At 43.9% G+C, this 23,569-nt stretch overlaps 1 protein-coding gene across 4 annotated transcripts in view; it reads right to left on the bottom strand.

Moving 5' to 3' along the window:
* TTC28 (tetratricopeptide repeat domain 28) overlaps positions 1 to 23,569 on the bottom strand; it is a 627,778-nt gene that overhangs the window by 86,197 nt on the left and 518,012 nt on the right. For all 4 annotated transcript variants that reach the window (XM_023241623.2, XM_045042316.1, XM_045042317.1 and 1 more), the window contains 3 exons: positions 22,575 to 22,704; positions 19,943 to 20,161; positions 17,809 to 17,974 (listed from right to left, as the gene is read on the bottom strand). In XM_023241623.2, the coding sequence (XP_023097391.2) occupies positions 17,809 to 17,974; positions 19,943 to 20,161; positions 22,575 to 22,704 (515 nt within the window). The remainder of the gene's footprint in view (positions 1 to 17,808; positions 17,975 to 19,942; positions 20,162 to 22,574; positions 22,705 to 23,569) is intronic.

Genomic DNA, 23,569 nt, shown 5'->3' with positions numbered 1-23,569 from the left:
TCATCCCTGTAATCCCAATATCCAGCAGAGGACCAGGAAGACTGTATGCATTTGACAAATGTTTGCTGAATGGAGGTCTCACGAATTAGGTTTCTCACAAATAAAACTGATGGCAATATGTCTTCTAATATGAAATACTAAAAATTCCAGCTTCTAGAAAAGATTTGGAAATTTAGGGAGCAGGTAAACTTGGTGCCCATTGTAAGATGAATGCTGGCCCTTTGTGAAACTTATACTTGTGCTTCTGGATGTCTCTATTCATGACACCCACAAACCTGCCGGTCTGTCTCCTCAAGGTCAGGGAATAAGTCTTTTCCTTTGAACTCTCGAGCCCCAGCACAGTGAGTGGCATTATGGGGATAGTCAGCAAATAGCTGCTGGATGAATAAACGGGTAAAAGATTTCAAGCTTTATTTGGACGCAAGGCTAACTTACTTGGAAAGATGCTTCTAAAATTGTCCACGATATCTTTATTCCAAACACTTCCCAGCTGTTCTTGCCCCCAGAGTTGCATCACACTAAGTGACTCTTTATTTACTTCTTCTTTTCTATCTTTTTCTTATCCAGCTTCAGATGCATCTTGGAACCCATATGCCCAAGCTATGTAGAAGGAGACCAGTCTACTCATACACTATTGACTTAAATTGAGCTCATCTTAAAGCGTAGTGTTACACAGGAAACAATTCAGAACTTCATTATCTCAGCTCAAATTCCATTTCTATAAATACTGTTACAAACTCCAGGCAAACTCACATGTCTCAAACATAGGAAAAGCTCTATTATAGTCAAAGATTTTGCACAGGCCTTGGCAAATCTAACAAGAGCTTATCCACAATAAATACTTGCCTCCTGAGAGAGACGAATGGCTTGATGGAAAGAGCTGCAGACTGGAGGCTGGGGGCCTGAGTTCAAGTTCTGACTTTATTCTTTAGCTGTGTGACCCCGGATGTGTCCTTGTCTCGAAAGGAGGCATCCTACCGATCTCAAAGGGCTACTGTAAAGATAAACCAAGGCACTATATATGAAGATGCCTGGCAGACATTCTAGAAAGTACCACGTACACAACAGGTGGTGCTGTTATTGTTAGAGCTGATACCTCACTCCACTCTGAGCTCCCAGATGCTTGCTTCTCTCCTCTCTTCTAGTCCCCACGGGCAAAGGGCTTAAGCCTCTGAAGTCTCTACTTCTTTAAAATTGCGTCTCTCTTTCAAATAAAGTCAAATATACAACAGATCCAAGTCTGTTTCAAGGTTGAGCTAAAATCACCAAGGCAATTATTTAGGGAGAGTTCAGGGAATTGTATGTAAGATTAAACGATCACTTTAATGTTTGAACAGAAAATACGTAACTTCTCAAGGACTGTTGAATTATTTCTTTCATGATATGTCTTGATATGGACTATTTTCATTTCAAGAAGTATCTAGGGTAATGAAGGATTTCTTTTTTGAAAATATTCTTCAAGTCAAAGGACTTTTATTTCTCAATGAGAAACCAGTCTCCTTGCTCTCAAATTCACCATAGTAAGATTATTTAAATGATGTGTTTGACTGCACTGGAACAGAATGTTTTTCTACTTTTTCATCTTGTATATTTTTCCACATTTTTCTTCCTTCCATTTTACTGCTGAGGCCAGTGAGACTAGAGAATACCCAGTATTGGAGACTCAATGGAAGTTTTCAGAAGGGGAGGAGAAAAGTCGACCAAAATCTCCACAGGGACAGCAAAAGTCTGCAAAGGCAGTGAATGAGTCATTTTCTGTAGGTCTTTTTCTCATCCTCAAACAAAATCATTTGAGGACGGAATTCTAGAGTCCCAGGAGGCATGCTGGCACTCTTTGTTTATGAGAAGCCCTTTCTAAAGCCCACCCTTGAATTCCAGGTCTGGCATTTAACTAGCTATGAATCCTTGACAATTCATTGAGTTGGCTCCAAGTTTCAGCTATGTAACATGGGAACCACAATCACAGCCTCAGAGGATATTAAAAACATCTATGAGTTTGTACACCTGTGTCTGACATGTGGAAAATGGCCACGTGAGGCCATTTCCCTCTTCTTTGCAACCTGAGAGGTCCTCATAGGGAGGACCATTAACTTGGCATGACAGAGCACCCACCAAGGCATGTTATGCATCTTGGTTTATTAATATTATTTAATAGTGTAAGATGAAATGAAAGCTGTATCCATCTAGTGGAAAATCCTATCTACCACGGGAAAATGACTCGTATTTTACAGACTCCGGATTCTTTTGCCTGTTTGACTCATTTTCGAAGACAAGTTAGACAAATAGCTTTTTTTCCTCCTTGCAACTTTCTTCCAACTATAACTCTATCTCTTTTAAATTTAGCCATTTCCAACATTCAAAAATGCTGTAATCCAAAGCCCTTACCCACTATAAACTATGCTGAGTTTTTATCTCTGGGGCTTAAAACTCAACATTGAACCAAAGTAGGAGGAAGGAGACAAGAGAAATACAACAAAACTTTAGTTTATGCTTGATTGAAAGAAAGTCTGTACAGACAGACAGACACACACACACATACGCATACACTCTTCTTATACTTTTTCATTTTACTGTGGTGTTAGCCCAGTTTGCTCATTCTGTACCCTTCTTTGGAAATGGTTTTTCTCATACATTGCCAGACCAATTCTAGCATTGATCAGAAATGGTCCTAGCTTTATTTATCCAAAGGATACAAAAATGCTGGTTCAAAGGGGCACATGCATCCCAATGTTTATAACAGCAGCACTATCAATAATAGCCAAATTACGGAAAGAGCCCAAATGTCCATTGATTGACAAATAGATAAAGAAGATGTAGCATACACACACACACACACACACACACACACACACACACACACACACACTGGAATATTACTTGGTGACCAAAAAGAATGAAATCTTGTCATTTCCAACAATGTGAATGGAACTAGAATGTATTATGTTAAGTGAAATAAGTCAGAGAAAGATAAATATCATATGATTTCATACATATGTGGAATTTAAGAAACAAAACAGATGAATATAGGGGAAGGGAAGGAAAAATAAGAGAGAGGGATGCAAACCATAAGAGACTGCTAAATACAGAGAAAAATGGAGGGTTGCTGGAGAGGTGTTGGACAGGGGGATAGGCTAAATGGATGATGGGGCATTAAAGAGGGTACTTGTTCGGATGAGCACTGGGTGCTATATGTAAGTGATGAATCACTAAATTCTACTCCTGAAATCATTATTACACTGTATCTTAACTAACCTGGATTTAAATAAAATTTAAAAATTAAAAAAAAGAAACCTTCCTAGCTTCAGCTTTCATGTAATTATGAATAAGCCATGTTCATATGGAAAAATGAAAAGGGAGGCCCATTTCATTTAGTCATTCAGTGACTAATTCCCTGAGAGCCAGCTACGTTCCAGGTACTGTACTGACGATAAATTAGACCCAATCCCCACCCTCAATGGATCTCTAGTCCAGAAGGGGTGGGGGGAGACATTAGAAAATGAACCCTACATAATAAATAATACTGTGATGAGCGGCAGCCAAGAAGGAAACAGGGAAACCCAAAAACCCACAGCAGCAGAACTACCCGGACCTGACAAATAGCTTTTTCTGAAACAACCCCACAGAGACGTTCTACGTTCTCAACAGAACACAAGGGATGCATGTGGCACCCAAAGCATCATTAAGGAACAAGCCCAAAAGAAGAGATGGTTTTCAGTGGATACCTACAGGAAAGGAAATCAATGTCAGGTACCACTTGGTTTTTCCATTTCATCTTCACAAGAAAGGCTGTTTGCAACCTTGAGGTGATAATCAATATGTGATGTATACCGTTTCAACCTGGTCGGTTCTAATTAATAAATGTATATGGGGGCACCTGGGTGGCTCAGTCGGTTGAGCATCCAACTTCAGCTCATGATCTCAGAGTTCGTGAGTTCGAGCCCCACATTGGCCTCTGTGCTGACAGCTCAGAACCTGGAGCCTGCCTCAGATTCTGTATCTCCCTCTCTCTCTGACCCTCCCCCGCTCATGTTCTCTCTCTCTCTCTCTCTCTCTCTCTCTCTCTCTCCAAAATAAATAAACATTAAAAAAATAAAATAAATGTATATGTTAACTTACAGTAAGATCTGAAAGTTATCCCATGCCTGTATCCTTTCATGGACAGGATATGTTAATCCGACTTCTGGTTTTAGATGGAGGCATCCACTGTTGCTTGGCCCACCTGTGACATTAAGGGTGAGGACACAGAAAACGGACTGCAGCCCATATCAGCAACATGCTCGAGGGGGACCTGCGTGATCAGGCAGGGGAGGGCAATGAGTGTGGGACAGCTCTGAGCCAAGTCCTGAGATGGGAAGGTACTCGAGTCCTTCCTGAAAGCAGGAAGCTTTTGTGAGGGCTGCCAGAAAAATGAAGTGTTCTCTCCTGATGTTTCTAATTAGCAGTGAGATGAGCGGCATGCGCAGGAATAAAGAAAAAGACAAGTTTATGATGATAACTTTGTCTCCATCAGACGGTATGTTTTTGGAAGTGACAGATCCTTAAATCAATTCTGCCTCTCCCTGCTTATTAGCACTGACTCCTCACTGCATTAGCATAACTCTATCAAAAGCCAGGAAAGAACATCTCATTACTTCTGAAGCCTTAACGAGTTTAATGGGTTCCAGTGAATCCAAAGAGTTTCATGTGCTGGCCTACGGGTCGAGTTGTGTAATGTGGATGTTAGTTCGAGGTCTGCCTTAACTACCAGATCTGGGGAAGTCCACCTCTTCGAGTGTCTGGGATAACACCCTGCTTTCACGCTACTGTGCAGGGGTGGGAGTGGGAAAGAAAAGGCCAGATGCTAACTCTGAAACACGTGTTAGCGCTTGTGTCATGCTTTGCTACACGGATGATGACACACCAAGCATACATTAATGATGCTCTATCGACTACGTGTCAGGAGCGGGTGTCTTCCCACTTTGGAGGTGCCCCCCGCAGTTCGTTCTTGCCCTCTTTCTATTACCCACTCATCCGGTGAACCTTCCTGGAGGCCTCTTAGGTAATAGGCACTGCTAAGAGCTAGCAATGTAGAGATAAGACGTGAGCACATGGCATTCACGGACCCTCCTCGTTGGCAGACTGAGCTGATTTATACAATTGAATTCCAGTTAACCAACAGGGATACATCAGAGTTCTATGCACTGAGTGCCCAGACTTTTCTAAATCCTGGATGGGAGGTAGAAAGAGGGGAGGGGCAGGGTGGGTGAGCTCCACAGCAGCACCCCCTACTTTGTCTCATCTCCTTGGTACCTCCCCGCATTTTGGCTTCTATCCACCTCTGTATGTAATTCCCGCCTTCAGAAAAAGCAATGCCCTGGGAGAAAACCCCAGGGGATCCTAAGCTGGCAGAATCAGAAAGCAAATGTGTAGGCACGGGGACTACATGCACGGTGTGGAGGTGGTTGGGGGAAGAACTGGCCCCTATTCGAACAGAGAGTTCACACCAGGAGATAGAGGGGGATAGGCTGTACAGGACAATGGAGCCGGAGGACCAGCTTTACCTGAAGGTACTCCCTGGCCACCACCATGCTCTGTGGGCTGTGCTGTATGCAGAAGTGCTCGGATGACAGAGGAGCTTTCACAGAAGTGCTCAGATAGCAAAGGGCCAGGAGCACTGAAGGAGGAGAAGGGGACAGAAAGGCCAGGCTGGTCATGGGGGGCATGCATGCCGTAGTAAGAGCCTGGCCCAGAGCAGGAGAGAAGAGAGCAAATGGGCAGGATCAAATGGAGTTTAGTGACTGATTATAGAAACAGCAACAGAGGAAAGGGAAACTTCAGAACAAATGATTCAAAGCCCTCAAAACTAAAGAACTTGGGGAGGAAAGATGGAGCCTTTAAAACAAATGGGAAAAATTGGGACTAACAGTGACAGACAGGGGAGCTGCCTGAGAAAAGGTATGATTTTGCATGTGCTGAGCTACAGGTGAATTCCAGAGGGAAGGTCAAGCCTAGAAACCACAGGAAACACGGGGCTAGGGATGTAGATGTGTGCCCTTGCGGAAGATTATGTTTCCAAGGGCAAGCCCAAAGGCGAGTGAGAAGAAGATGGAAAACCATCGAAGGAGATGAAGATGTGCTTGCAAAACCTCACCCGCCTGTGTGTGTGCTGTGTTGAGGGGAGAGAGATACAAGTAGAAAAAGGGTCAACAATCAGATGCCGAAGGGACCCAAAGCATGAGGCCTGAACAAGGATCATCCTTTTTTTTTTTTTTTAATTTTTTTTTCAACGTTTTTTATTTATTTTTGGGACAGAGAGAGACAGAGCATGAACGGGGGAGGGGCAGAGAGAGAGGGAGACACAGAATCGGAAACAGGCTCCAGGCTCCGAGCCATCAGCCCAGAGCCCGACGCGGGGCTTGAACTCACGGACCGCGAGATCGTGACCTGGCTGAAGTCGGACGCTGAACCGACTGCGCCACCCAGGCGCCCCCATCCTTTTTTTTTTTAAGTTTATTTATTTATTTTGAGAGAAAGCACAAGTGGGGGAGGGGCAGAGAGGGAAGGAGAGAGAGAACGAGCGGGGGAGGGGCAGAAAGAGAGAGAGAGAATCTGAAGCAGTTTCCGCACCATCAGCACAGAGCCTGATGTGGGGCTGGAACTCACAAACCATGAGATCGTGACCAGAGCCGAAGTCGGACGCTCAACTGACCGAGCCATCCAGGCGCCCCAGCAAGGATCATCCTTATCTGTCTCCAGGTCTCTATGGGTCGGGGACAGTGGGAGACAGTGTTACTGTTGAGCTCATATTCACTCTGTGGGAGAGAGATACTTCCTGCCTCACTGATGTCCGGCTTAATACGTGATTTGCTTTAGCCAATGGAACATGAGTGGATGAGAGGTGAGCAGGGCTTTAAAAGTGTCTGTTTTCCTTGGTCCTTTACAATCCTGATTTCTGCTATGAGGAGAGTCTTATCTAGTCACCACTGGTCACAGAAAGATGAGACACAAGGACCTAAGCCCAACAGGCAGCCTAAGGAGAACCAGCCCAGGTGATCTGCAGCCCCAGAGCAAGAAATACATGTTTGTGGTTAGAAGTCTCTAAAATCTTCAAGTGTTCATGACACTACTGGAGGCAAACCCCATTGTGTGGAGCACAATGTGAGCTGTGGGCCTGACACAGTAAAATGCACTCTTTTAAGGATGGCACCCCTCCAGGGCCTCCTTACCACTGTGCTCAAATCATAAAAGTACAAACAGGATGAAAAACAATGCCTATTTTAGCCAGTTCAAAGACGAAACTTGGTGGCTATACTGGGGTCATTTTCCCAAAGCAAGGTAAGTCAAGAGTTATATATTAAATGTCTTAAATATCGATTGTTAGATAAAGCTGCACAGAATCAATCAGAAAGAAAAGGCCAGGGAATTTCACTGGGGCAAAGGGCAGGATACACAGAGTCAGGGATATTGAGATTTGACTAGTTCAAAGAATTTTTACAAAATTGGTCATGGCAACAGCCAGCCAACAGTTGAAGTGAAACTGAGAAGGAAGAACTGAATGTCTTGATTGGTCAATAGATTTGCCCCACCCTTTGGGGCCAATGAACAAAGCTTTGGGGCGATGAACAAAGGATCCGAGACAAGAGACAAAAGAAGAAATGCATGGGGTTGCCTGGGTGGCTTGGTCCGTTGGGCATCCAGCTCTTGATTTTGGCTCAGGTCATGATCTCCCAGTTCATGAGTTCGAGCCCCTTATTGGGCTGAGCACTGACAACACCGAGCCTGCTTGGGATTCTCTTCCTCTCCCCCTCTCTGCCTCTCTCTCCCCCAGAATAACTAAATAAACTTAAAAAAAAAATGTCTGGGGTAATAGTGTCCCTGCAAGTTCTTCATGGCATCTACCAAATGCCCCCCCACCCCCAACTGTGGCCTGGGTGCAGAAATGTCAGCTCCTGGCCCAGGAAAACCCAGGCCGTTCATGATTCCAGGCCTCACATGGGCTGAATGACAGGCATGTAACACTTTCCCCTGCATCACTGCTGTCTGCTTTTTGTCTTTAGGCTGATTCTACCATTTGCCAGATCATCCCCGCCACGGATAATGGGAAACTCGGCAATTTCAAGAATTTTGCTTTTTAAAAAAGTTCATCAAAAATGTGAAAGGGGATTCAATTTAGCTATGTCAGAGGTCAGACGAGAAGACCAACTACACTTACCCTTCTTGGTAAGCTGCTGACACACTAAGAAGCTTTACCGAATGAAAGTTTCTTTTTAAAAAAATTTTTTTAAAATATTCATTCATTTTTGAAAGAGAGACAGAACATGAGCGGGGGAGGGGCAGAGAGAGAGGGAGACACAGAATCCGAAGCAGGCTCCAGGCTTTGAGCTGTCAGCAAAGAGCCTGACGCGGGGCTTGAAGCCACAGACCGCGAGATCATGACCTGAGCCAAAGTCAGACGTGCACGTAGGTGCCCCTCGAACGAAGTTTCTGAGCTTATTTTGTATTCAGCCTTTTGGGAAGAAGCTAAATTCGGGAAATCAGGGGCCCAAGACCAGAGTCTATAGTGTGTTCCACTCATTTCTGCAGCTGTCTCTCTTCAGTGATGTAATCCCTAACCTGGCATCATCTTTTTTTTTTTTTTTTTCCCCTCAAACACATATAGTGAGCCCGAGTGAGTCACCTGATGGATAAAGCCTGCCTTCTGGAACCCAGCCATGTCCCAAGAAGACAGGACACAAGAGACCCAGACAGGTAGACCCACCCAACAGAAAAGGAGCCCAACTTCAGATCCTGCAACAAAGAGGTGAGCCTCAGGAGGCAGCAGCTGAGTGACTGTGATGTGGGAGACAATTCTGCAGCACAGGACAGGTGAACCTCCTCTTGCAAATCGCCATTCATCATCAGGAGGCCTTGGGCCTCTGTGCCTTCACCTGGGGAGGCATTCCCTTGCTCACAGTGACTATTCTCCCCTCACTCCTCAGGGCTCAGATCAGATGTCACCTCTCTGGAGGCCTCTTGAACCACTGCCTTACCTCCAAATAGCCAGAGTGAGGTGCAGCCTTCTTTGTTTAGACCTTTACCATAACATTTTGCACGTGGTGGATTAATAATTTACACATTTGTTGCATGTTTCACACTGTGAGCTACTGCAAGGCCAAGAATTCCAGCTATTATTCATGCATGTATCTCCAGGCTCAGAACCAGCTCTGGCACAGATTGACTACACGCTCATAAAACATTTTCAAAATGGTACTACCCTAATTTAGAATGAAATTGGAAACTCTTTGTTTTAAGAAACAAAATAAATGCCCCCCAATTATTATATCCACTCTAACCTCACCTAATTCTGGAAATGATTTGGGATAAGAAAACAAATATTTGATTTAAAAAAAATTTTTTTTAATGTTTTATTTATTTTTGAGACAGAGCATGAGCAGGGGAGGGGCAGAGAGAGAGGGAGACACAGAATCGGAAGCAGCCTCCAGGCTCTGAGCTGTCAGCATAGAGCCCGACACGGGGCTCGAACTCACGAACTGTGAGATCATGACCTGAGCCAAAGTCGGATGCTCTACCGACTGAGCCACACAGGTGCCCCAATATTTGATTTTTAAAAGAAAAACTTACTAGGTTGGATTAACTGGAAGGTCAGCCTTGATTAGCAAAAAGCCAGAGTTAGAAAATATTATAAAAATAATTTTAAACTTTCAAATACCAACTGTAACTTAAAATAAGCCAACAGTATAACATTGGCAGTCTTGGGTACTTGCTTAAAAGAACAGATACAAATAATTTAAATCAGTCTGTCAATTGTCTATTTACATGGATTAAATATGTCCTAGTTGCAGTCTGGCTTTTGCAATTTGTTTAAGAAACCTGCCTTTTTTTTTTTTTTTTTTCCTTTTTCTTTTCTGGGGGTTGGGAGAATCTCTTTGGGATTGGATTCATCATAACCTTTGATTGATCCATGCATGGCCTGCTTTCATCGACTTACTTAGTAATTTTTAATAACTTAATAAGTGCTCACAAAACCACTATGCAAAACAAAAGCCAGAGAATAACACATATCTTATCTGTTACCTCCCATGGAGCCCATGCCCTGCCTGCCGAGCCCGAGGAAAATTCCATCACAAATCCCATGGTCATGGTCCCCTGCCTGTCCTTTCTATACAAGTTTTATTGCATCTAAATGTATTCCTAAAAGCATGTTTTTATTTTAGTTGTTTCAACTCTATTAAGAGGACAGCAAGCCATAGGTCATAGTTGGGGATCTGCCTTTTTTCACCTATTATTCTATTTCTAAGATGTAGCTGCAAGTTTGGGTTGACCGATGCTCATCTCTTTGCTACTTAATATTCCATTTTGGGACTATTATTCATCCACTCTCTCACTGTTGGCATGTGAGTTGCCAGTATTTTGCTGTTGTTTACAGCGCAGTTCTAAAAATTCTTGCTCATGTACAACAGTGTCTCTTGGATGTTATGCCTACGGTGTATACCTGGGTCAAAGGCTGTGTAAATGCTCAGCGCTCAAAGGTAATGCCAAGCTGTGTTCTGATGCAGCTGTTCCTGTTTATTCTCCACCAGCCGCATATGAGGTATCGCATGGACCCACATCAACACTTGTCAGACCTAACCACTGCCACTTGTTACCAGTCTAGAACTAACTGAAGGCATCAGCATTTACAAACTGGCACAACCTAAATTAATCCATGAAGTCAGAAAATGTACTGGATTATAAAAGTAACTTGCTGTAAAAAATTTAGAAATACGGAAAAGCACTGAAAGAAACAAAAATAACAGCTATAATTTATCAAGGTTTAATATTCATTACCAGGAAGGAATATTTCCCCTATTATGAGTGCAGTCTATAATCACAATTTATTTAAAATCCCTTGGGAGCACTCCTTCCAGACCCACTAGTCTTCTCGCCGGTCAGCTTAGCGTCGCCAAAGTGCCACTGCCCTGTCCCAGGTGCCAGGCAAACAGCAAGACTCTGGCTAAATATCAGAATTAAAAACTGAAGATGTGTTTTGAAATTCATAACATCTCCCTTATGGGAGGTTCATGTTCTGTACAGTGGCTTCAATCTATGCCTCTTTTGATCTGGGAGGAAGGAAGGGACTGGAATTCTTATTAAACACTTAATAAAAGCGGTTCTTTTATTTTAAATCCATTTTCAGAAACTCCTTTGTAGCACTGTACTTCCTTTCAGCAGCAAGATGCCATTAAGGAAAGCAAAAACGGTCTGCAGAATAACAAGGACACCACAGCCAGGCTGTGGGTAATTGAATGAAGGTGTTCCCCAAGGCACGGAGACTCAATTTCTAGGGGCACGGTGTATTTTACATCCACTAGAAAGAGAGAATCAGTAAATCAGCCCAGCAGGGACAGAGAATCTGCTCACAGCACATCTTCTGGTGACCGGAACTCAAATTTATGGACATCTCACTATGGGCCAGGCAGTGTGTTAGCAGCGCGTGTTCAGAGAGGACACAGCACCTGCTTTCCATGGTAGCACCGTCTTCCCGGGGAAGACACACGAGTCAGGTGATTAGGAAGCAAGGAAGAACGAAGTAAGTGCCATTATTAGGCACCACTGAGGGGGAGCAAAAACCAGATTTGGACCTGGGGCTCTGGGTTGTCCTGGTGGAAACGGTGTGATTGAACAGGGCTCTAATGGGTGATCAGAATTATCTGTAGGAAAGGTAAGGCAATTCTGGCAGCAGGGAGAAGGACTCAATTCATTCACAGAGTCAGCTGGTTGCTCACTTAATAAGCATATACAATGTCACAGGACTGCCCCAGGCCCTGGGTATGCAGAGGTGAATGAAATCAACATGGAAACTTCTAAAGTTACCACTGAAGCAGGAGTTGGAAGGCTGAGAGGGAACCAGCCATGCCAACAGCAGTAGGAAGAAATTTACAGAGAAGGAAGGGCAGGAGCATAACCTTAAGGTAGGAAAGCCCTTGGAAGAGCTTGAAAGGGGAGGGGCATAAAGGGGGGCACACAGGGACATGTCAAGCTGAAGGAGTAGAGATGCCATTCAAAGGACAGAGGCCAGGTCACCTTGGCTTGCAGGCCGCCAACAAGGAATGTGAAGTCTAAAAACCCTCAGAACCTTTGAAGGGGATTAATTGTGTTTGGGGTACTTTGTGATGGGGAGGACAAGGAAGCACAGTCCCAAATCCATCTATGAAGGGTCACTCTGGCTGAAGGGGACTGGGAGGCAGAGAGAGGGGACAGCAGCGGTGGTTCAGGATAGAGACAATGGGGAGCTGCACTATACTTATCATGGTGGGGACAGAGTAGACAGATTCACGTGTATCTTTCACGCCTTTGCTTCCATACTATTTTTCCACAGTGGCCGCAGCATTTTACATTCCTACCAACAGAACACAAGAGTTCTGATGTCTTCACATCTTTGCCAACACTTGTTATTTTCTGATTTTTTGATAGTGGCCATTTTAACGAGTGTGAGGGGACATCTCATCGTGATTTTTTTTTTTTAATTTTGAAAAAGAGAGAATCTTCTTATGTAGGCTCCACGCTCAGCACAGAGCCCAGTTGCAGGGCTGAATCTCACAACCCTGGGATCATGACCTGAGCTGAAATCAAGAGTTGGATGCTCAACCCACTAAGCCACCCAGGCGCCCCTCTCCTTGTGGTTTTGATTTGCATTTTCCTGATGATTAGTGATGTTGAGCATCTTCTCCTGTGCTTGTTGGCCATCTGTTAATCTTCTCCAGAGAATGTCTATGCAAGTCCTTTGCCCATTTTTGAGTCAGATTGTTTGTTTTTGTTGTTAGGTTGTAAGAGTTCTTTATATACTCTAAATATTAACCTCTTATCAGACATGGTTTGAAAATATTTTCTCCCATTCCACAGGTTGCCTTTGCACTCTGTCGATTGCTTCCTTTGTTGTGCAGAAGTCTAAATTTCATGTCGCTCCACTTGTGTAATTTTGCTTTTGTTACCTGTACTTCGGGTGTCATAGCCAGGCAACTGTTGCCCAGTCCAATGCCACGAAGCTTTTCCTAGGAGTTTTACACTGTCATGTCTTATGTTTTAGGTTTTTAACTCATTTTGAGTTAACTTTCATATATGGTGTACGACAAGGGTCCGACTTCATTCTTTGGCATGTGGCTATCTAGTCTTCCCAGCACCATTTGTCAAAGAGACTATCCTTCTCCCTAATGTGTAGCGTTGGCACTCTTGTCAAAGATCACTTGACCTGTATGTCGGGGTTTCATTCTGGGCTATGTTATTCCATTAGCCTGTGTGTCTTTGTCTTTATGCCAGTACCTCACCGTTTTGATTACTGCAACTTTGTAATGTTCTGAAATCAGGAAGTTTGTGGCCTTTGGCTTTGTTTTGCTTCTTCAACATCGCTTCGGCTTTTTTTGGTCCTTTGAGATTCCAAATGAATTTAGGTTTTTTTTTTTTTTCTATTTTTGCAAAAAAACGCCATCAGAATTTTGATAGGGATTACAATGAATCTGTAGATTGCTTTGGGTAGTATGGACATTTTAATAACATCAGTTCTTCCAACCCATGAATATGGCATGTCTTTCCATTCACTTGTGTCTTCTTTAATTTCTTTCAGCAATATTTTGCAGTTTTCAGTATATAAGTCTTTCACCTCTTGAGTTAAATTTATTCCTAAGTATTTCATTCCTTTTGATGCTATCATACATGGGATTGTTTTCTTAATTTCCTTCTAAAATTATGCATTGTTAGTATATAGAATGCAACTGATTTTTGAGTGTTGATTTTGTATCTTACAACTCTGCTGAATATGTTTATTAGTTCTTTTTCTTATAAGTTTATTTATTTTGAGAGAGAGAGAGAGAGAGAGAGAGAGAGAGAGAGAGAGCGCACATTTGCAAGCAGGGGAGGAGCAGAGAGAAGCAGGCTCCATGCTGTCAGTGCAGAGCCCGATGTGGAGCTCGATCCCATGAACAGTGAGATCATGACCTGAGCTGAAATCAAAATCTGGATGCTCAACTGAGTGACCCACCCAGGCACCCCTGTTTATTTGTTCTAATGGGGTTTTTTTGGTATAATCTTTAGGGGTTTCTACATATAATATCATGTCATCTTTGACCAGGCATCATTTTACTTCTTCCTTTGCAATTTGGAGGACTTTATTTCTTTTTCTTGCCTAATTACTGTGGTTTGGACTTCCAGTACTATGTTGAATAGAACTGGCAAGAGAGGGCACTCTCGCCTTGTTCCTGATCTTACAGGGAAAGCTTTTAGTTTTTACCACTGAGTATGATACTAGCTGCAAGCTTTTCATACGTGGACTCTATTATGTTGAGGTAATTTCCTTCTTTTTCTAGTTTGTTGAGTGTTCCCCACCATCCCCCCCCCCCATTATGGAAAGACGTTAAATTGTGTCAAATGTCTTTTCTGCAACTATTGAGATGGTCATGTGGTTTTTGTTCTTCATTCTGTTGATGTGGTATGTATTACAATGACTGAGTTAGGAGAGAAATGGAGAAACTCAAGAGTTGGGATTTGGATATTTTAGATGAGAGATACCCAGAAGATACCCATGCAGGGATGTTTAGTGAGCAGCTGCACTTACAGATTCAGTGGTTAAAGATGCCTGAGTTAGAGTGAAGGGGGAGAAGGCACAGGGTACATTCAGAGGACAGAGAAAAAGGTATCGTAGCTGGAACATGGTGTTCACCAAGAGACAAGATGGAAAATAAACCCAGAATGCCTTCCTAGAGCTAGATCATGGTGCCAGGCTTCAAAACTTGGATTTTATTCTCTGTAAACCTATTACAGAAAGGTTTCCTTTTTCCCCCTCTTTGAGTGATAGAACTGCTTATTCGTGGCTATTTATTCCTAATATAAAAAGTAATATATGCCCATTGTGACAAAACTGAAAATAAGGAAAAGTATGAAGAATAAAATACTAAGCATCTATAATTCTACCATCCACCTATAATTACCACTAACACTATAGTCTGTTTCCCTCCAAGGATTTTTTTCTTACTTTTCATACCCATAATTTACATATATTACAAAATTTAAGTTATATTATATATAATAAATCTATATCCTATTTTTTCATATAATATTTTGTCACAAACATATGGCTATGTCATTAAAAAATCTCTGTGAACATAATTTAATTACAATGTAATATTAATGTATGTAAAATAATTTGACCTTCAATTATTGTGGACATTCAGGTTTTTAAAATTTTCTATAATATATAGACCTATTATAAATAGTCCTATGTACACTTCTTTACTCCATTTCCAAAGTGAGAATTATGGGGTCACAGCATTAACATTTTAAAGATTTTTGATACTACTGGCAAATTATTTTTAGAAAGGCTAGAACACTTTATATCCCTACTGTATAGACTGCTCATTCACTGCATCTTTATTACTATTAAGCATTACTACTTTAAAAATATTTAACAATTCAATAGATGAAAAATAATTTGTCATTGAAATTTTCATACTGTTTTCATGAAACTGTGAGGCAGAAACCAGAGTCTCACAAAACTCCATTCTAGTAAATTCAAATCATGCTACTGAACTGTTCAATTTTGAGTTTGAGCTCACAAAATATGAACACATTTCTAGTAAGACTAGTCCAAAGCAGCAGAAAAGACCTTACTTCTGGCAGTCTAAACTGGGTATCGAAGCTACCAAGGACAGCCCAACAAAGTCATGCTAAGCATCAAGCCACCTGACCTAAAGATCCCCAAAGACTCATCCTAACTTGTCTGTACAGAGCAGAGGAAAAGATTAACATGGGGAATATAAGCCAGTTACGGTCCCTCCACTCTCCCATTGATGAAGAACTGAACTATAACCCAAAAGCCATTTTTTTCAATTCAAAAGTCACCTGGAAGCAAAATTACTCAACCTCTAGTATCATATAAAAGAACAGCTTGGACACAAGTGTTTGGAGTTAAACATGGTACCCAATGGGAGGTGGGAGTAGGCACTGGGAAGAGTCCAAGGGTAGTCCCCTTCCTCCTTATGATGAATATTAATCTAGACTGGGATCAAGTAAAATCTATATTTTCACACAGGCTCAGCCCCATCGTGGTTGGTTTGGACTGAGCTGACCCAGGTGTGGCCACGATGGTGCCACATGGTACAAAGCAGGTATTCCCATAGTTGTGGAAGGGGATGGGAGGTGGCAGGAGGATAAGAGAGCATGAAGACTGCAGGTCTACTATGGGAACAGACTTCCAATGGAACTTCAAGTCCCTTAGCCACGAGTCTCTTTTTGACAGTGAAACAAATGGGCGCTGCCGAAATCTGCTCTCCTTTCTCTCCCTCATTTTGTGTTTCCACCACTGGCCAACCATCCTCTTTAACACTCGCTTGGGATATGCAATACCTTAGGTCAGGTTACGGTGGAATCAGACTGGCTGATGTGCCTTTCTGTCTGCTGAAGCAGCTTTGCACAGCCCTAGACTAACCTATTTTATGGTCATGTATCATTAAATTTCAGAGAACAGCCTTACTTCCAAGTTCTTGGGATTACCACACTGTCAAGCCCCTGTAATCACCACGCTACTACCCAGGGTTAAGGAAAGGGATGCCCCAGGATGCACCACAGCCTTAGAAGAAATAAGACAACACTGTGTGCACGTGGCTGAAGCCTGTTCATACTTTATGCACACAGAAGCTGGAGATGACATTCTTACATGCTTCGGCTATTTTCTCAAAATATGATATTAATTTTGATAATTAAAAACAGAACAAGCAGTGGCCTGGGAGTCTGGGTGAGATCTCTGTTGTTGCGATCCTGGCTTTGACACTAACTTGGCTGTCAGCAGTCTTATTCCATGCTGGCTTCTGTTAAATAAAGGAGTTCAGCTAGAAGACCCTCCAGCACCTTCCACACTTGACATGACATTATCCAAGTGCATCTAAGAACTCGTCTCCAACTTCATAAATATCTCAAAGATCAATCCAGCTGCTGGCATTGACCAACACACACTCGGGAGTCTGGGATAAGCATCTCTAAAGAATTATGGGGATATCTTAGGATTTCCATGATTTCGCAACTGAAATCACTCAAGAGACAAGCAGATGTCCTGGGGACCTGACACCAGCTAACACAGCAGATTCTCTGACATATGGACCTTCTCGACACTTGTTAAGCACAGGATAGACTGGGACGCCAGGAAATTCTGCTACCACCCAGCTCTATGGTACCCTCTTCTTTTGATTTTCCCCAGGAGCAGGGTGCTTGTAGAAGTGATTTTCCATATGTAAAATAGTCAATCATGATAAAATGTTTCCATAAGCATACAGCTTTTATAATCTCTGCAAAAAGCACTTCCCTTCTCTGTTCTCCATACTAGGAGTTCAACTTCCTTCACCTCATCCCCACAGCACACAGATTTGTGCATAGATCCTGTCACTAGTGTCAAATTACTTTCCCAGACAGGCGTTCAGCTACAACAAACAAACTCATTATTAATCGGTTTATAAGCCCCAAATCATCTCAGTTTTAATTAGCTGGGATGTTAAATTCGAAGTCCTGTGTATGTTTAAACATTCTACAAACTCTCCTTAGAAAATGGGCATCTCCGATGAGGCCTTTCCCCGTCTGAAAGGAAATTACCAGAAAGAATAAAGACAGCCCACAAAGGGGTTTGCACTCCAGAGACACATATTTGTTTCTCCTGCAGCAACTGTGAATAGACTAAGCACAAAAGTGCAAATTCCAAAAGATTTCTTCCATTTAGCTGGAACAGGCTGTTTACAAAAGAAAGAAAGAAAAAAAAACCAACAACCCTAGGATTGTATCTGAAGAAGGGGCTAGGGACGCTGTACCACTTGCCTTGAGTAGTAAGACTCCACCCCCAGGGCCTCCCGCACACTGGCGATGTGCTGCTCCAGGGCCGAGCTCGTGGCTGTTGGAAGGGCCGCACTACTGGCAGTCTGGAAGTCGCCGGAGTTTTCCGCTGTGTTATCACCCAGGTAGTGTTCGTGAAACTTCAGAATTCCTGAAACAAGACAGGCACAGCCAACATTATGCACGATTGGGGTCTCAGGAGGGAGAGGTGGAGGGTGGGGCACAGCCTTCTCTGGCAAGCATGCCATCCAAAGCAATCAAGAAAGAAATCCTTCACAAAGAAATGTGAAGAAATCCTGAAATCCGAGGTCACGAGAGAGCTTTCCCAAATTTGGTCAGTACCCCCTTCTACAGCTTCCGCCATCAAATTTGGTGCTTGAAACCAGGGAATTCAACATAAGGCTTCTGCTTTTGAAGATATACTCAGAAGCTCATGGAATGGTGACTTCATATGTATTTTGAAATAGCGGCTTCTCAGAAGCACCAAATAGGGAAGGTTTTCTTTCTCGAATAGTGCATGAACATGCCAAGGTATATTCTCCCCAGAAGCTGAAATCCTGAACACAAATACAACTAGCCAAGTGGAAACTGTGTTACTCAAAGACCTTTCATTTCACAAAAGCAAGGCAAAATAAATGTGTAGTACAAAGGCCAGATAAAAAATGTTTCCAGCCATTTTTAAATAAGACTAACTGGTCAACCATCATTAATGGATTAAAGGAGCAAAAAATTATGGCTGCATGAAACTGAAGCAATCCATAGTGGTTTTCTGGCAATAAACACAGGACATATTCTCAAATGGTAATGAGGTGTGTCAGCCCCGGAAAATGCTGGTCCTCTCTGATTGGATTAGAGCCCCAGTGAAAGCTTCAGAGTCTCATTAAGAGCAAAGAGGAAGGGAAAGAGAAACAATAGGAGCCTCATTATACATGGCTCATTATTACAGAGATTTGGATATACCACCTGTCAAATCATGTCCCCAAAACATAACAATGACAGAGAGAAAGAGCTTGATGCCTCCATCACCAGCCGTGTCTTCCGAGGTATCGGTGTCCCTCTGAGGGGGCTGGGATACACAGGGATCCATTCCATTGTAGCTGACACTCACCAAGTCACCATGAACATCACAACTAAAACCTTCAGCGTAGAAAGGTCAGAATGTTCTTTATGGAAAGCCCATAAAAAAACATGGGATTAAGGGGAAAAGATTATAAAAAATAAGGCTGAGGCACAGAATGTATGGGCAGGAGTGCTCAGAAGCCAAGAGGCATCTGAGAGTTGTCATTTAGCCATCGTATCTGTTGTTTTTTTTTTTTTTTTTTAAATCAAAGGGATAGAAACACAATCAAGAAAATCTTGTCAATTCTCTCTGGCAGTTGAACTTTTTGAAACTGGCTTACAGATAGTCAAGAAGCCCATTCTTCAAGGTTCCCAATTATAAGATCCACTTCCCCAGTCAATAAACTCTAATTGGATCTGGTGTCTCCAACGTGGTAAAGCCATCAGCATTTTATTATGCAAAAAATATGGCCCTAACAGCTAATTAGTGGTTCTGTATTTAGTGAAACTGTTTCAGCCTGAACATTTAATGCCGATTTAATCAAAGGGGGTTTTTACTTCTAAAATAGATTTACAACAGAACTGGTTAAAATGGGTTCTGCTAAACTCAGAAATTCCAAGCATAAGACTTCATTTATATACTGTGACAAGAGTTGCCATTCTCATTTTAGTCTGTTTACCATGACAAAGGGTCACAATTATTAAATCATATCTAGAAAGAACTCGTTAGGACTTACAGTCAGCGCTTTATTAGCTAATGAACAACAGCTGCCTAAAAATAGGGCTGCTGGTGAAATTACTCCTCCCGCTCTTCGTGTTCCTTGATAAATGCTTCCACATTCACCAGCGAGGAGCAGCGATTTCTTGGGGGAACGGGAAAGCTGGGCTGTCTTATTAATTGACCACCCCGCCATGGAATATCCGCCGTGGCTGAGGTTTTGCTGAAAGCCGACGCCAGCTCCTTAGTCTGATCTATGGTAATGCACCTCTTCCACCTCTATTCCTAAGACTTTCGCAGTCTAGCGTCTTAATTGCCGGTTCCCACAGAAAGAGATCTTACCTGCCCCAGGAGCAAGCAGCCAGCTATACAGGTAGCCAGCGGCCAGGGAATAGTAAAGCACTAGTGCCCTCTGGCCATTAACCATCTCTAAGATCTGATCAATGGTGACTGGGGAGTACGGGTCGGAGTCCTGCTGTCCTGTCTGTCGTTCTACCAGAAGATCGGCAAATGCCCTCGTCCGTCCTCTTTCTGCCACGGCCAGGGCTTCATCATGATGGCCTAGGACACAAAAGTCATAAGGTGAGGAATCCCTGGAGAGTGTGTTTGTCCACCAAGGGCCATCGGCCACAGAGGCCCTGGGCAGAAACCTCACTGTCTCTGCATCCCTATGTGGGGCCCAGTCTCAGTTTCAAACCCAACCCCCTGCCTCAGATGCTAAGTACAGTGCCTACTCTTCTAAAACCCCAGTTTCAGGGGCACCTGGGTGGCTCAGTCTGTTGAGCGTCTGACTTCGGCTCAGGTCATGATCTCCTGGTTCATGAGTTCAAGCCCTGCATCGGGCTCTCTACTGACACCCCAAGCACATTTCATATCCCCTGTCCCCCTCTTTCTCTGCCTCTCCCCTGCTTATGCATGCTCTCTCTCTCTCTCTCAAAAATAAACATTAAGAAGAAAAAAATAAAACCCCACAGTTTCAGATTCCACACCACCCTAAGCCACTTTCCCCCCATCCGCAGCCACACCCCAAGAGAGTCAACTTTGTTCAGAGGATGGTTCTGAGCCCCGCTCGTTCTCCAACCCACAGCCTGAGCTGCTCCCTGGCCTCCTGGCATCTGACCCCCTTCACTTTAGCTGTTTGGACCTAATGCTTTGCACTCGGTTACCCCTCTCACTTTGCCGCTCAACTTCGATTCTGATTTGGCCTTGGCAGACAAGCCCTCCAGGATGTGCAAAGTCCTGACCATCTTTCTATCTCCCTTAGCTGTGGCCCCTCTATGCATCGCATTGTCCAGCCCCACTTGCACACCAGTCCCCCACTCCCAAGTTATACCTCTCTGCCTTTACACAAGCCAGACCCTCTGCTCAGTGTGTCTTTTCCCTGTTCATTGACCTGGTCTCAAAAGGAGGGTCCTAACAGTCACCCTGCCTATTTCGAAGGGCTACTGTAAAGATTGACTGCAGTGCTGTGTGTGAGGATGCCTGGATAGCTTATTCAAAGTACCACATAGAGAAAGGTGATATTATTATGGTGAGAGCTGATCCTTCATTCCATTCCAGGCTCCCACACACTCGCTTCTTCTTCTCTGCTTTTGTAGTCCCCAGGGGGAAAGGGTTTAAACCTCTGAAGCCTTTAGTTCTTTGAAACTGCTTCTCTCTTTCAGAGCTTCTTCTTAGTCTTTCAATCCAATTTCTGAGCTCGCTTTCCCTAAGACACTAGTCTGTTATCTACTTTAGAAGTTAATGCACAAACATGAGGGCACAAAAAAATAGAAAGCAACATGCTTTCAAGCAAGGACTGTTTAGAGTGTTTAGAAGGAAAATAATGCAGAAGCTTTGCTTGCATCATAAACAGAGATATAGAAGATTTGCCGGAATGAGGGCCCAAAGCGAGAGCAGGCAGAGGCAGGAGACCAGATGCTGCCACTCCCAGACACGTCAAGGATGCCTAGCTTCCTGCAGTTCCAGCATCAGTAGAAAGGGGGGATTTATATGTGTGTATGCAAATGTGTTCTTTTACCCTATTAAGTTATTAACTGGAACAGCAGGGATGATTTCTGTGCACATTGGAAAATCGGCCCCAAAGTGTTAGGCAGACTTAACACTGTGATTATAATAGATAATAAATTGTAATCCCAGGCAATGAGCACATTTAATAGATACGTTTTTCAAGGGGAAGTTCTGAGCATTCACAGACACGCAGCAGAGGCCAGGTTACTGACGAGGCCTCGACATCCAACCTCCAAGACCTTGTCAGTTCTGCCGAATACCTCCTCCACCCAAGTTCTGGGTTTGGGGAAACGGTCTGCAGAGCCGGACAGGCCTGAGAAGAGGCAGAGGGCAGGGGAGCGGGAAGAGGCGACTGTTCAGGCACCAGTGAGGGAGATACATGCTGCCCCAGTGCGAGGCAGCGCCCAGGCCCGGGAGAATTACCCCTGAGCACGCCCCAGCCCGGAGGGCAGACCCAGACGGTAAAGACATTCACTTGACAGCAAAGTAAAAGCTGTGTGGCAGAGGAGACAGGGAAGAGGCCAGGCATCTCCTCAGGTACTCCCCCCAGGTATTAACAGTGAGAGGGAACCTGAGGGGGCAACGCCTGGCTCAAGCATCTCTAACCCCAGGATACTTTCTTTAGCTCCTGGGTCTGTCCGCCAAAACGCTTTGTTCTCACAGCACCCGAGTTTCTTTTACCCTCGCTCTAGTCACACCATATGGACTCACTGACTTCTGCCTTTCAACGGGCTAACTGCTTCTTCAGGTCAGGAACCAGGCCCCCAGGGCTGGCACACAGCCCACACATAGTAGGCGCCCCACAGATATTTGTTGAATGAAACGAACAAAGGTTCAATGACTGGGTTGCAGTTGTGGCTTCACTGTCTGTCGTAACAACAGATCGTATTTGGTCACAGCCATCGCCGAACGACTCAGACACACAGGTGCACATGCACGAAGCGGGAACCCCAGCCGCTCTCACCGAGGCTGACGAGCACCCGCTGCAAGGCCTGGTAGGAGGAAGTCTGCAGGTCAAAGAGGGACAGTTTGTAGTCTGTGCTCAGCTGCGCCTCATGTCGGATTGTTTCAAACAAGGCCGATGCCCTGTAGAGCTGCAAGCAGGACACAGAGAACATTATTCACTCCCTGGAAACCACCGTCCAGCTGTCCACTGACCAGAGACAACTTCTGCACACGACTTGGTGCACAACGTAAAAACGATTTTTTAGAAGGTTTCAAAGGATGAATCTTTATTTCCAGTTAGGTCCTCGTGAACCTGAAAAGGCATCAATCAGATCACACCACATAAATTATAGTTTATGTGCTCAATTAGAATAGGGGATCTAAAAAACAAAGGTTATGGACTTACAGTGTGAAAGTTGTGGGGGAGGAAAAAACCCAGCTATGAATCTAGTCAAGTGCTGATTTGGATTAAAACAAACAAAAGGCCTCTCCCCTTGTCATCAAGCGGCCGTAATTTACCACCAAGGCCTCAGGGAGCCCAAGGACTGGAATGAGAACAAGTGGGGAGCAGGCAGGCTGGAAATGGCCGAGGCTGGGGGAAATGAGCTAAGGCAGCCACACTTTCAGGAGGAGGGCAGCTTTTTGCTGGCAGTTCAGCCGAATCAAACACCACCCTCCGCAACAGTGACCAGGGTCAGGTCTTCCCTGGCTTCCTCCGGAGCCACACCCGATCACAGGGACACCCGCAGGACCAGATGCTTGACGCTCCTAAAAAGACACCATCCTGCTGGGACGCCTGGGTGGTTCAGTCGGTTAAGCAGCTGGCTCTTGATTTCCGCTCAGGTCACAATCTCATGGTTCATGAAATCAAGCCCCATATCAGGCTCTGTACTGTCAGCATGGAGCCTGCCTGGGATTCTGTGTCTCCCTTTCTCTCTGCCCCTCTGCATGCATGTGCTTGTTCACTCTCTCTCTCTCAATAAATAAAAAACTTAAAAAAAAAAAAAAAGACAC

The sequence above is a fragment of the Felis catus genome, chromosome D3 (assembly GCF_018350175.1).
Source record: "Felis catus isolate Fca126 chromosome D3, F.catus_Fca126_mat1.0, whole genome shotgun sequence".
NCBI lineage: Eukaryota > Metazoa > Chordata > Mammalia > Carnivora > Felidae > Felis > Felis catus.
This window is presented reverse-complemented; position numbering and strand designations above follow the sequence as displayed.